Source organism: Lasioglossum baleicum, chromosome 12 (assembly GCF_051020765.1).
Source record: "Lasioglossum baleicum chromosome 12, iyLasBale1, whole genome shotgun sequence".
NCBI lineage: Eukaryota > Metazoa > Arthropoda > Insecta > Hymenoptera > Halictidae > Lasioglossum > Lasioglossum baleicum.
Window position 1 is genome coordinate 10316431 of NC_134940.1, and position 13788 is coordinate 10330218.

Below are 13788 nucleotides of genomic sequence, written 5' to 3' on the forward strand. Positions count from 1 at the left end.
CGTTTACACTGCTTTTTACATGGGTGTCGTGCCCCAGCTTCTCCTCAAACACCGAAACTAGCCCGCGTAATTCAACTGAACAAAGAATACGTAATGAAACAAGAAAAAATGAGTATCAATTTTGTCAGGGTGTGTTGTAAGGACTGTTCCTCTGCTGCTGTTGTGCCTGTATCGTTTGCTGCTGTTGGCTCCCCGTTGACTGGGTCGAGGTTATCGTCGTCGGCGCTATCACTCGTGCGTAAACCGCAGCGCCGGTGGTTTTCAGGCCCGCCGGCGTCGGTATCACCTTCAAGCCATGCAGGGTCTTGATGTTGAGCAGCTGACTCGGTAGGATGATCGGTTGCTGCTGCGATTGCTGTTGCGACGACTGTTGCTTGCCGAGCACCACGCTCCCGCTGCTGCTCATACCGACTCCGACGTTTTTATTGCCACTGGCTAAGACAATCGGCTTGCCAGCTAACTGGGCCGTGACCATTCGCACCGTCTGGCCCTGTTGTGGCTGGGACTGCTGGGTACTCACTATAATTTTCGACTGTCCCGAAGACGTTTGCGCCTGCGACACAACCTAGGGATTTCATTGTGATTATTAAATCAGATTTCTATGCAGAATAAACATTTTGTACATCGAAAAAAGAAAAGGAAGTTCCCACCTGATACTGCGTCATCACTTGCTTCCCCTGCCTGTTAAGTTGATTCGCATGACCGGCAGTGGTTGCCAATTTCAGCCCTTTCTGAGCAAGTAGACTTTCCACGGAAATTAATTGACCACCACCGGAACTCGTCAGAACTTTGGCCAATATCTTTTGTTGTTGTTGTTGCTGCTGTTGATGCGGCGACTGTTGGATCTGAACAGCAATTGGCTTCCCACCTATCTGAGCAATGATGCGCTGCATACCGGATGTTTGCAACGATTGTTGTTGACTGGTCACGACCCGTTGCTGAATCTGCGGTTGCTGTTGCTGTTGTTGCTGTTGCTAAAACACGATGAAAATTTCGTAACAAATTGTATCATATAAAATGATTTCACGCGATTTCGATACCTTCAATTGTTGTTGCTGCAGTTGCTGCGGTTGGCTCCCAGATGGTGACGATTGTTTGATGAATATCGTTTGACCCTGAAGACCGTGACCCGTGAGGAGCGATTTAATCTGTCCCGAACTAACCAGTTTGATCTGAGAAGCCAGCAGAGTCTTCCCGGGCAGTACGTGCTGCTGTTGAGACTGTTGTTGCTTTATATTCGCGGTCTGTAAGATGCTCTTTCCGCCTTGGTTCGTCACGATGGTCTGCGACTGTTGTTGCTGCTGCGGTTGTTGTTGCTGCTGTTGCTGGTTCTGCACCTTGGAAGGTGGGAATATGGTCGTCAGGTTGGAGTTCACGTTGGTGGAATTACTGGAGGTGCTGCTGGCTGCGACGGACTGAGCAGAGTGCAGCACAGAGTGTCCAGATAGCCTGATAGTCTGCAGGCCAGCAGAAGTGGACACTTGGATCTGATGATGCGGAAAGTGTTGCTGGTTCGACTGCAACAAACTCTGGGCGCTAGTCTTGACCACAGCGACCGGTTTCCCTCCGATATTGGTCACTTTCTTAGCTGGCGCTGTCGTGGTGATCAGCGGTTTCACGTCGCTCGTTGCAATCTCCTTTTCAACGCTAACGGTACTGATTGAAGCAGAAGAACTGGGTAGAGATGTAACGGGGATAGAAGAGCCTGCGGCACTGATCATGGGAGACGTGGTCGCGCTCATGGTCGTCGTCACGTTCGTAACAACAGACTGTTCGGTGGACACGCAATGCTCGTTCGCCGCCTTCTCGTCGATTTTCTTTTGCTCCTTCCTGTAAGATAATACAGCAATGATATACGCAATTGTTAAGGAGGTAGACTCGTTTCCAGGATTGCAAAGCTGCGGGGTACGCCTTCTCATTTCTCGATAATACAAAGATGGGTTTTTTCAGTAGTCAAAAGCGCTAGATAAACCTATTACGATGCGTAATTTGCATTATTCGGCAGCATGTAGTTGTCGCAACCGAATAATGCAAATTACGCCTCGTAAACGTAATAATAGAACATTTGAGGGCGATCGCGACCTGGATTAATCTTTTACCTATCGCTTTTGACTACTGAAAAACCTCATCTTTGCAATATCGAAAAATGAGAAGGCTCATCCCGCACCCTTGCAATCCTGAAAAAAAACGAGTTTACCCCCTTTTAATTATGCAACAAACTAATAGTTAGACTGCGGATTTTGGAACTCGCCTGGAAATGACTGGCTGTGAGGCGATTGTGGTTTTCCTTTCTTTTTTGGGCGTAGACTCCTTGCTGTTGCTCGGAGATTGTTCTTTGTTGATGTTCGTAGGCTTCATAACGGGTGGCAGCGCTTTGTTCCGCGACATGCTGCCCATGTTCTTCTTGTTCTTCGCGACGCCTTGCAGTTGCTGATGGTACATTTCTACAAAAAACGACAGCATGATGTATTTTATCCAAAACCGTATGAAACCAGTGGTAGGGAATACAAACCAAATTCAGATTCCGATCGTGCTCGATGAAGGTACAACCACTCCTTGCGCCGAGGGTAGTATCGCACGCAAGGATCTGTTTCATAGTGCAATCTGTCCAAAGCACCGGACACTACCGAGTGCAAATATCCTTCCTTGTCGTCACTGTCAGTTTGTTCTCTGATATACTGCGAGTCCTTCAGTAGCTGACAAATATCGGCTCGCGTTCCTTCGCCGTTCGGTAACCTGGCTGTGGCGTCTCGGACCAGAGCTAGGATCGTCACGAAGTTTGGACGATCGGCTACTAGCAATGAGTGTCCACGAGCCTTGGTCAATCCTGAAGCTATGAACGAATTCAAGTAAATTAGAGGTGTGCCCGAAAAGAATCCGATGATCGGATTCCCAAGAATAATCCTGAAATTTTCAAGAATTTTCGTGAGCATAATGATCTAGGCCAGTGAGTTTCAACTTGTAGGTCGCGAGTCATACGCGGCACATTCCCCGCTTAGGTTCTACCCCCACTCTTAGACTTCATCGTTGCCGTAGAACAGTGCGCTAGCGAACGCCACAAAGGTGCACTCTGCACGGAAGAAACGTTGGTGGGGGAAGCAAGCATTTGAGGGGCCCCAACCGTGCCCAGCGCAGTGGGAAGAGATTTGACTAATGGTGGGAGCCTTGCGGTTCTCGAAGAAGAACAAATTGAAACTCCCTGATCTAGGATCTAGGCGAACATACCGACGTTGTGCTGATAAATGCCTTTCACGGGCCCGACAACGGACGCATACCCATGCATTCTATACGTAAACGCTTTATGGGGCGCAGCATAACGCATACGCTCTTGTCTCCTGAACTCTTCACGCTCGTCCACCGTGGAAGGTCGAACCTTCCATTCCGTGGGCCATAAAGCCCGTGGTGGCTCCCATTCAGCTACCGTGTTGATGGATCCTCCGTCAACGTTGAGCGACTCTATCGGTGGACTGCTAGCTCTAACAGTCACCGTTGTATTCCCATTCCCGGAACTACTGTTTATATTATTGCAATTAAGCTGAGCCGCTTGAGACTGCTGTTTCACAGGTACCACGGAGCAAGTAGTAGCAGCGGACGTTGGCGGACCCAATGAATCTCTAAACACAAGCGATCTTCTTTGAGAACATCTCACCCGTAGAATAATACTAGACATTATAAGGATCGTACTTCTTGTTGCGCGTACTTACTTGTACATCAAGAATTTAGCACATAGATCCGACAGTCGCGAATCCGAGTCTCGGCCAGCGCCAATCCACGCGTAGACACCGTTTCCTTTGTTTTCTAAATACGGTACGAGCTCTGGTTCGCGTTCCTGGCGGTCACTCACGTCTTGAGAGTATGTGTACTCTCCGGCGAGGAAGCCTAAGGCCAATGGGACCAATGCGGTCCAAGATGGCGCCATAGAATACCTGTGTTAACAAGGATTTGTAAAACGTTTGAGGGAGTACTTTCAATATCGCACATTTCAATCACCAAACTTTTATTTCGTTAAATAAATGACTTTTATTTTATAGAATTTTCAAGACTGCTGATCTAGCACTCAAAGTATTACGCAGAAACTGATGTTGTCAGTTAATTATACTAACCAATCGTTCAACGGTGAGATAGGATTCCCTTGCCACAACATCACAGCATCCTTCATCTCGGCGGCGCTCATTCTGTACTCGCCTTTCGAGGTGAAGGCGTCCCTCAGGAGCGAGAAAAAACAAGCATGGGTTTCCTGCATCAATTCCGCTCCGCTGTTGATGTCGATAGTCTCGTCGTTGGTCGGAACGTTCAATTCCTTGTCTGGTATCGATATAACACCTTCGTCCTCGCATCTGAAGCAAAATTACAAATAAAGATACCAATTTTAATCACACCCTGGAAAAAGAATACATACTTTACGTCGTCCAATATGTCGATCCCGTCGTCGAGTTGGATAGGTATCTGCATCATGTCGATGCTGTCTAAGTCAAGCTCCTTTTTATCGTTTTCTTCGTCTTCCTCCGTCTCGGGCGGCATCTCCTCGTGCATTCCACTATTCAGCTCCGTTTTAATTTCCTCGTACTCCATGTCCTCCACTTCTTTCTTAATTTCCGGTGTCGACAGTATGGACGACTTGCTACCCTTCGGTGTAGGTGGACTACTGCAAAAACGATATGTAGAACATAATTACCTTCGTGATTAACTGACTGCCGAAGCGAGAACCTCAAAAACTCCATAAATTTGAAATTAAGATTGAAAAGTTAACTTTTAATTATTTGCATACAGTATTTACAATCTCAAAACTTTAAATTTAATGTTTCAAGCATAAACAAAGGTGTCGACCACACCAGCAAATGTGTATGTGCATTAAAATAGTTATATCATTGAATAAAAATTGATTTATGTTGGCGTGATATGTAGAGTTCCATGTAACCAGTTATAAGAAAGTGGAGTGCGAGTAATCGAAGGTTAAAATGTACATAACCATAACGAACATACAATTTCTTTCTCGACATCTGATGCACTTCGTACGGATCCACAGGCTCCGATTTAATCGGTGTCAGCATTCTGTGGTCCATGTCCAATGCACCGGGGTGCCTATTGTCGTCGGTCGTGTGAGAATAATCACTATTGTCGCTCTCGTGTTTTATGTTGTTCGAGTTGATTAATCTTGGCGCAGGTGGACAAAGCGGCGATTGTTCCAATTTTATTCGTTTCTTCGCGGGTGTCATTCGCATGGATGGCCCGATGGTTAATTTGTGCTTCTGGCCGATTTGTGCTCTTTGAGTTAGGTCCGCTAGGGCGATACCCTGGGTGTTCAGCTCCGGATGAACCTGAGATAGTATTACCCAATATAATGAATAAAGCGAACAGTTTACAGTAGCGCAGAGTTGGGCGAAATTTATTTCGAGTAACGAATAAGCCCATTTAATGCCGGCAGCACAAAAACTTTAAAAGTTTACTCCAATGTATTTGGATTTTAAGGGGATAGACTCTCGTTTCCAGGATTGTAAGGATGCGGGATGCGACTTCTCATTTCTTGATAATGCGAAGATAGGGTTTCAGCAATCAAAAGCGCTAGATAAAAGATTAATCTAGGCCGCAATTGCCCTCAAACGTACTATTTTTACGTTTACGAGGCGTACTTTGCATTATTCGGCAGCATGTAGCTGTCGCAGCTTTATGAAAATAGGAAATTACGTCTCGTAAACATAAAAGTAGGACTTTTAAGGGCAATCGCGGCGTAGATTGATCTTTCATTTATCGCTTTAGACTACTGAAAAGCCCCATCTTTGCATTATCGAGAAATGAGGAAGTGCATCCCGCATCCTTGCAATCCTGGAAACGAGTCTACCCACTTAAAGATATTTTTCGTTCGTTATTCGAATAATGCCTAACTCTACAGTAGTGCCTACGGCAAAGGACATGCTACGCACATCGCGTCGTGCTCGTCGCTTCTTATGCTCGAGCAGCATTTCACGGTACATTTCCTCCGTTTGTTCTCGAATGAAGAACGACCTATTCATGGGGAAATCGGCTCGCTGCAGCGTGGAGAAGACAGGCCGGATCGTCTCGTCATCGTGATTCATTTGCAAGCCCCTGATGGAAAGGCCCTGCGCGCCCATGAGCGAGCGCCTCTTCTTCTTCTGTTTGGCTCCGGAGAGTTGATAGTACGGATAGTTCTCCTCGTTCTCGGATGTGGTGTCAGCCGCAAGCTTCGCGCTCACCCCAAGCTCGGTCCTCAGCGCATTCAGTTCCTCCAAATAGCGCAGTTGCGTTTTCTCTTCAACTGTCGGTGCATTGCTTGTTAGTATTGTCCCTCGGAAGTTACTACATACTCCTCTGCCAAACGGCTGGAGCGTGGGGTACGTATAAACAGCCAGAAAACTTTCGACAATCGTTCGCGACGGTAGCCTGACTTACCCATTGCAGGCTTCGGCTTCCTCCAGTGGATCTTCGACATGGTCCTCTGCGCCGGCTGACAGAAGCCTTGCTTGTACGCGTTCGACAATAAACTCTCCCGGGATTTTAGCAGCTGGCTTGCAAGCTCGTAGGACCGTTTACGTTCTTCGAACAGCAACCTCCTCTGCTGGGCTTTGCGAACCAAGCTGCACATCCTTCTGATGTCTGGACGGTAATGGCCGGCAGACAAGTGACTGTGGAACGCTTCCAGCGGCGCCACGCCAAATCTGGAATAAACGCATCCACATATTTAGCGATTAAACATTTCATTTATTTCACTCAGAAGTACCAGTTAACCCTTGTGTAGTCAACCGGATACCCAGGTACCCATTTATGGTATTTATTTCAACAATTTGTTAATGTTCCTCTAAAAAATATTACAAAATTTCTCTGAATGTCCATTCTTTACTCGCTAATATATTAATTTATCGTCTTATAATGAGTGTTTGTGCAAACATGTTGAATACAAAAGGTTTTAAATAATCTGTACATTTTGGTTGACTACATAAGGATTAATGCTGGAAATGTTTGCAATCCTGGAAACGAGACTTAAGCTCCCTGATCCTCACCTCGGATTCTCATTATCGAACAACATGCGCAAAGTCTTCTCTGTTTCTAATTCTACATCACAATCCTTGGGAAACGTAGGTAACAGGTTACAGAGAGTCTCCCTTTGATTCTCAGTTAGGCATTCGTTCCATATATAAGGGTAATCCAAAAACTCTTTAAAAATTACAGCGTGTTCGCAGAGATCTTGTGGTAGTTTCACTTTGGTATTCGCAACAACGCATGTCTCCCACTTCTAGAAGTAAAAGCTTTTGAGAACGACTGCGCGTTTAAACGTGAATGGAAAAGCGATGGATTCTACCAAGGTGTCTGGACTATCTGCTTTAACAGAGTACTCTGTGTTTTCGTTCTCGTCATCCTCATCCTCCCCAGAGCTGTGACTCTCACTACCACTGGAACCATGCTCCTCTCCGCTCTCGTCCCCGCTGTCGCTCGTTGTGCTGCTTCCACTGATGCTGCTGCTACTGCTATTGCTTCTGGATCCATGAGAGGATGCGTCATCCTCATCTTCTTCTGCTCCACTGTCTCCACCAGCCGAACATTCGTCAACCTACACGCACAGCCAATTACAAAATGATGCGAGCAATAAAACGGGACGCGAATAGTCGATGAACGAGCGTGGAACGTGTCAGGAGTAATTAACCAATTAATCAATTGTCCGAACCGTAACGATCGAAATTACGAGCGTCAGTGAAAAAGACGAGCCGTCGGATTTGGGAGTAAGGTGACACGGGGTAAGTATGCTCCGCGCGTTTCCATCGTATACAGTGTTATCGATCATGCAATCACGTTATTTCGAAATAATTAATTACGACCAACCTCCATTCTATTCAGTTCCCCTGCGCTTGCTCTCCCGTTGCTCCGCAAGTTCTGCTATTCAAACGAAAACACCGAATTTCCACGGTGAAACGATAATTCCCGAAATAGAGAAACCAAGTTCCGTGGAGAGAACTCGAGGCGTTTTCGCGATGCGGGAAATCCTCGTCTCGTATCGAGCGAATATTAAGTAATCTCGCTGTTAGCCGTTTGACCTGTCACTGCTACTGCACTCCTACTCTTCCGACAAATTTTAGTCATGGCGTGGAATACAGCAAACAGAACCACGGTGTTTGTATATTGAAGGATCTCGAGAGCGCGCACCTTCCTCGCCGGTTTATAGCCGCGGCCGTTCAATGGCGGAGATTTTAGGGCCGGTTCAAACGCTGCACGACCTAACGATTCATCGTATCGTTGAAATCTCCGTGCAGCAGGGCATATTGCAACGTTTTACACGTTTATATATCCGTATATTTGCTGCATTTCTATGCATTTCTTTTTACGCGAAGAATAAAAGCCGAGGGTCTGTTCATTTCTGCGAGGCTCTGTCTAGTGACATTTCTTCGACGTTTCTGACAGTTGGTAGCCCCGAAAGAGAGCGAAATTTAATTTGATTTCAACATTAGAACGGATCTTTATTATGCATTGATTGCAAGATCAGAAATGCATAAAATCCATAGGCAGCCAAATATTAAACATTTCAATCGATTGAATGAAAACAAAATGGTTTACGGAATGATTGACAAGTTGTATCAGCGAATGCAGAATATTTTATTTTCAAAAAGAGGTCTCCATAAACAATATAGGTAAACGATAACAGCAAGATATATTTAGGAACTAAAGTCACCTGCATAAAATTTCAGAAAGACTTGTTTTTCGTTTCGAGTTGCCTATGTTTGGCGGTACAGTACCATTGGAATGGAACAATCTACTGAGTTGAGATTATACAGGCATTTTCCTATTACTTCTACCTATTAGTTCACTAATTCTACTTGAGTATGCTGGTTTGTACTGTTGTTGCTTAAATTCTTACAAATTTTTATGATATTATTATTGCAAAAATACAAATATTCTAACTAACATTACGTATCTAAATTACCGTTACAAAGGAACCATATGTGTGTTTCACATATTTACATTGTTCAGTATTAATACTGTTCGGCAGTACGGCTAGATAAGTCTTCAAGACGTCTAGATCTCTTCTTGACGGTATCTTACGTAGACTATGAGCAAGTAATGAAAATACTGTTTTAGTTGTATCTTTGTGCAAGATACACTCACAGGTTGGAACATAGTTGCATAGTTATGCATTCTGGGGTGGGGCTGTTCTGATTGATGTTTTGCGAGAGCCCGTTACAAACTCCATCTGCAGCGACGGGCAATACCGGTGCATACGGCATGTAATGCGGTTGTCCAGTAACAGCATACCAGTGTTCTTGCATGTTCTGAGGCGGCACGTTGTATGGGGCAGGTTGAGGACACATGTATGGAGGACATACGCCAGGATAAGCCTGTGCATAGTCCATCCCAGGGTATAAGTGCGGTGAGAATGGTTGCATGTTACCATTATCAGGCATATCTGAATGCGGTAGACAAGGCATAGGGAAGAATCCTGGATTAGGAGGATAATAAGGATTTGCGAATGCTTCTGCCTCATTTGCATAATACGGTATTCCGGAATACATGCCCTGTTGCATGTAGGGTGTTTGATAAGAATTCACCGGTGCAGTTGGAGAACCATGTGCCTGCTGAGATACCGCCCTCGATTGTTGAAAATGATCGCTATTCGTTTCTTGCGATTTAGTGGACTTTGAGTTTCCTCCGCAATGCAAGTACTGATTACCCTGTTGCGCAAATTGCGAAGCTGTACGGTGTCGATCTAAAGAATAAATTCCCTGTTTTTTAGGTCACCGTTAATACATTTGTTAAATTTGTTTTTTCGAAACGTACTGTCTGAATTCTTCTTAAATCGGGAACCCAAGCCGTTCCTACTTGGACGAGGAGTGTCTCTGTTAACAGGCTCTTGATCCTTTATTTTCTCGCGCGGTGATTGCGACAAATCTTTCCCTTCATCCACCCTCGGTGCTTCCGGTTTTTGAATCTGCGCATCCTTCTTACCGTTCACGCATTTATGCCCGTTTTCTTGGCTGAGCGATTGACTGCCGTTTTCTTTTTGATCGGTATTGTGCTCCGGTTTCTGTTGCGACACTGTGCAATGCTGCGTCATACCGTTCGTAATGGCCGTAATATCAGCTTCGTTTTGCGGCATACCTTCGCAACAGACACATGTACATTTACAGGGTGCAATAATAAGAGGTGTGTGAGAACCCGTCCCGATCCCGAATAACTAATTCTACCAATAATGCATAGACATATTTTTATAAATGTAGAAATGAATGCACCTTGGTACCATTGTCCTACATCGGATTGTTCATTTGTCAAATAATTCCAGTTGTTGCTCTCGCGAAAATATTCTAATCCTAAGTTATAAAAAAATCTCAAAGTAAATGGATCTACAAGGAAAAAATATAATATGTGTAATCGGAGAACAATTAAGCGTATGCATGTACGAAATGATTTTTACTTATACCTGATAACGGTAAATCACTACCGTTCACATCGACACTTTTCTGTACCGAACAATTAATGGAACGCAGCATATTGTCCACCTGAGCTGCAGAAATCGGCTCCCCTACGAAACGATCCATAGCTAGAGAAACTGTTCGATCAACGATGCAATGAGCTTACATACCAGAATAGGGGGAATAGAAATTTTCGTTTTGTGTTCTTTGGTTTGGATACGAATCGAATTCAGCATTATTATCGGTATTCACCGTGTTATCCGATTTCGGATTTTTTGCTGAATGCTTCTCGGTATTCTTGACCCCAAATGAGCTTTTTTCTTTATGTCCTTTGCTATTCTCTTGCCTAATATCCAAAGCTAAAGACTGATTATTATTATCAAGATTCGGTCTTGCGGGAAACATTTCAGAAGTAGCCTACGAACAAAGACTATTTTTAATGTCTTTTACAATTATGGATTTAACATGTATCGGTAATAATTCAACGTACATTATCAACCGGGTAATTAGCATACTTCTCCAATTCATAGTTTTCGTATGCTTGTGTATGTTCCCCTTTTCTAGAATAAAAGGCAGATTGATATAAAAAGAATCTTATAGCACAAAGTGCTTTTCAAGTAACATAAAAGAAACACTTACAAACTTTCTTTTTTCCACTGAATATTATTTTTGCTAATAACATCGGTGCAATTGTCATTATTTCCATTTTTATCAATGCTACCTGAAGAAATAGTCATACTGGAAATTGACTGTTTAACCTTGCGCGAAGCTCCGTATGGTTTTCTCCATTTCTGATCTAATAACATTTGATACAAATATTTTAGTGAGAGATATAGATATTTTTGTGTGGTGTACGTGCATTTTCTCAATTACTAACTCGAGTCTACAAGTACATTTCTTTTGCACACTGGCGCCCAATTATTTTGTTTGCCTTTTCTTAAAGGCCACGGCTTGAGAGCACAATATGGTACAATCTTTTTCTCTCCCAGTTCTACAATGTAAACTAACACAGGACCCTCATTTTTACTCATCTCTTGTATATGACCATAAAGGAAAGTGGGTTTGTCAGTTTTCTGCGATGCTGTTGTATCGTTGCAATTAGCATCTTTCTCAAGCGAAGACACATAGACATTATTATTGTTAGCTCTGTCAAAATCATCTTCGTTAAAATCCATTTGAATCAAACATTTACCACCAACTTGTAATTCATGACTATTGTGTCGGGTCCAGCCTGCATTCTTTACTTCTGAACGATCGAAATTATCATTGTTTTAATTAGAAACAGAATTATATTATTATAATACGAACGAAGTAGCTTTACCTTTCCTAATCTCATGCCATATATCGAAGTCAGTATTACGATAAATATTCGGATCCAGAGCTTTCGCAACTCTGTAAGGAAATGGTGGTATATTCTTCGTTATACTTTGCCCATCGTCCACCTCGTCGTTTCCGCTCTCCACTTTATTGTATATTTCTGCGGTCAACTGACTAAACGGACACAAAGTAAATTCATGTATACATTTTTAATTGATCGTTAACAATACAAGCGTTAAAAGACTTACTCTCGTATCTCTAAGTTTCCTTTAAGGAAAAATTTGTCATGTCTAAAAGTAGCAGTTCGGTCATGTAACATTTTATGAACAGTAGTCTCTAAGTTAGCCATATTGAAGACACCTTTATAAAGTACTTGATAGGCAATAGCTGTAAAATAATGAATATATAAGTATGTAATATATTTATGATGCTGGTAGCGAATATGTTAGCGGAATGCCTGAGCAATGCGATCCTACATTGACAGTATGCAGCTGATGCAACAAAATCCTGCGTGTAAATACTTTCGTATTGTTTCTGTGGCGTGTGGCACAAATATATTACATTTTTGAAACCATTGTTAGTAACATTACGTTGCACCTGTTTTTGTCCATTGAATATCACAAATTCTCTTTTGTACAACAATGACATAGCTTGGATTTCATTTATACCACCCCATTCAGTGAAACACGCCATTTGGTCCAGGTAATCATCAAATGGAATTGCTACGTTCTGGGGGGAATGATAGCTTTAATACAACAACTATCAACAGGAGAATGCAGTTTCAAGTTTACTAGTGTACCTCAAAAAATGATTGTTTCATCGTTCTCATAAATTCCACACACTCCTTCCTCACCCTAAGATGGTAGTGTTGTGTCATATAAACTTGTTCACTGACTGCTCTGAATAAACAAGTCGGATCTCTAGGCGCATGTTTCCTAAAATATCCTTTAGCTTGCAGCCATTCGTCAACTGGTTCTTGTGCGCGTTTCGACGGTTTTCTGGGCGATATTTCCATCTTATTGCTAAAGTAAACTAACATACATTTAATCAATGATTATCAATTACTAATTGTAATTACTAACTAACGACTAACTATGTTAATCAACTATTTAAGATCAGTCGCGATCTTTCACTATTATGTAGTTCATTTTAGTCGTAGGCATCACATGATCGAGCAATCAATATAATGGTTTTCAAATAATATAAATAAATTTCCATTAATCAATGTCTAAATAACTCGACTTTCGGTAAATGTGTCGCAACGTCTTGTAAACATCGAAATATGAGAACATCGAAATTAACATTCTACATATAGTTCCGATAACAGCCTAGGACATTCGAAAAACACGAAAGGACATTGCTCGTCGTCTTGAGTCGCTAATTTGGAAATAAACAAAAGAAGAAAAAACGCGAGATCTAAATTGATAAGAAAATATGCATATATTTGTACCTGTTCAGTGGAAAAGTAACAATGAGTTGTTCGGAGCTCGTTCGACCAAAAAAGATTGTCGATCGTAAAGTTTCCAAGACGAACAGTTAAACTATTGTAAACTATTTACTTCCTACTTGCGGCAGGCAGCATGGCTACCAAAGGACTATAGCAAAGCTACAGCAACAGTGAGCAACAGGTCCTTTCCCTTTCTCACGAGGTATAGTTATTATATATTTAGAATCGATTTCCACGAGACTATTGGACAGAAACGGATCGTCGACCAATCGTGACCCGTTGTTCCATCACTTTCCGAATTGGTTTTTGTCGGGAAAAGAGATTACCACCATAAGCTGACAGACGACACGCTCCCTTTGTTTGGAGTTACGCGCGTCAGTTCAAACGATCGGAAAATCGCACGAGATTAGAAGTACACGGAAAAGAAGTATATCTTTCAATAAGAAATATTTGTACAGGCTGATACAAAATTTACGGTGAGATTTGACACCTAAATAATCCTTTTGTGGGCAGTTCAGTACGTTTTTATTGCAGGCACCTGTTTTATTTTTAAAATAAAATTCTGTCATTTGTTGCGTGAAATATATCGACTCTCAGCTATGACTATGAAAA

The 13788-nt window shown here is 42.9% G+C and overlaps 2 protein-coding genes across 6 annotated transcripts; both read right to left on the reverse strand.

Moving 5' to 3' along the window:
- Nucleotides 1–109: 109 nt before the first annotated feature.
- Nucleotides 110–8346, reverse strand: Nfrkb (nuclear factor related to kappaB binding protein). The gene is made up of 15 exons (XM_076434649.1): nt 7834–8346; nt 7316–7564; nt 7017–7249; nt 6409–6674; nt 5922–6274; nt 4984–5318; nt 4400–4645; nt 4104–4337; nt 3705–3926; nt 3226–3632; nt 2513–2833; nt 2252–2444; nt 1041–1830; nt 651–974; nt 110–565 (listed from the first exon to the last, which is right to left on the reverse strand). Exons 1-15 carry the CDS (start codon nt 7837–7839, stop codon nt 125–127), a joined length of 4620 nt encoding a protein of 1539 aa, XP_076290764.1. The 5' UTR covers nt 7840–8346; the 3' UTR covers nt 110–124.
- A 231-nt stretch (nt 8347–8577) lies between these two features.
- On the reverse strand, nt 8578–13697 carry LOC143214076 (uncharacterized). 5 transcript variants are annotated; one of them, XM_076434654.1, is made up of 13 exons: nt 13180–13697; nt 12529–12751; nt 12206–12458; nt 11978–12116; nt 11734–11903; nt 11290–11658; nt 11052–11208; nt 10903–10972; nt 10583–10829; nt 10421–10522; nt 10233–10343; nt 9781–10101; nt 8578–9709 (listed from the first exon to the last, which is right to left on the reverse strand). In XM_076434654.1, exons 2-13 carry the CDS (start codon nt 12742–12744, stop codon nt 9108–9110), a joined length of 2757 nt encoding a protein of 918 aa, XP_076290769.1. In that variant the 5' UTR covers nt 12745–12751; nt 13180–13697; the 3' UTR covers nt 8578–9107. The 5 variants fall into 5 exon arrangements, with proteins under 5 accessions (XP_076290769.1, XP_076290768.1, XP_076290770.1 ...); XM_076434653.1 differs by having other exon boundaries at nt 12529–12761; XM_076434655.1 differs by having other exon boundaries at nt 10233–10310; nt 12529–13697.
- Between the last annotated feature and the right edge of the window lie 91 nt (nt 13698–13788).

What these genes read in the sequence shown, in the direction of transcription:
- LOC143214076 (XM_076434652.1), bottom strand. Translation starts at nt 12,768, where the DNA reads ATGTTAGTTTACTTTAGCAATAAGATGGAAATATCGCCCAGAAAACCG. An exon ending in CAGTGGAAAAAAGAAAGTTT is followed by an intron (nt 10,973 to 11,051) that starts GTAAGTGTTTCT and finishes CTTTTATTCTAG; the next exon opens with AAAAGGGGAACATACACAAG. An exon ending in TAGTGATTTACCGTTATCAG is followed by an intron (nt 10,344 to 10,420) that starts GTATAAGTAAAA and finishes TTTTCCTTGTAG; the next exon opens with ATCCATTTACTTTGAGATTT.
- Nfrkb (XM_076434649.1), bottom strand. An exon ending in GACATATTGGACGACGTAAA is followed by an intron (nt 4,338 to 4,399) that starts GTATGTATTCTT and finishes ATTTTGCTTCAG; the next exon opens with ATGCGAGGACGAAGGTGTTA. An exon ending in CATTTATCAGCACAACGTCG is followed by an intron (nt 2,834 to 3,225) that starts GTATGTTCGCCT and finishes ATTCGTTCATAG; the next exon opens with CTTCAGGATTGACCAAGGCT.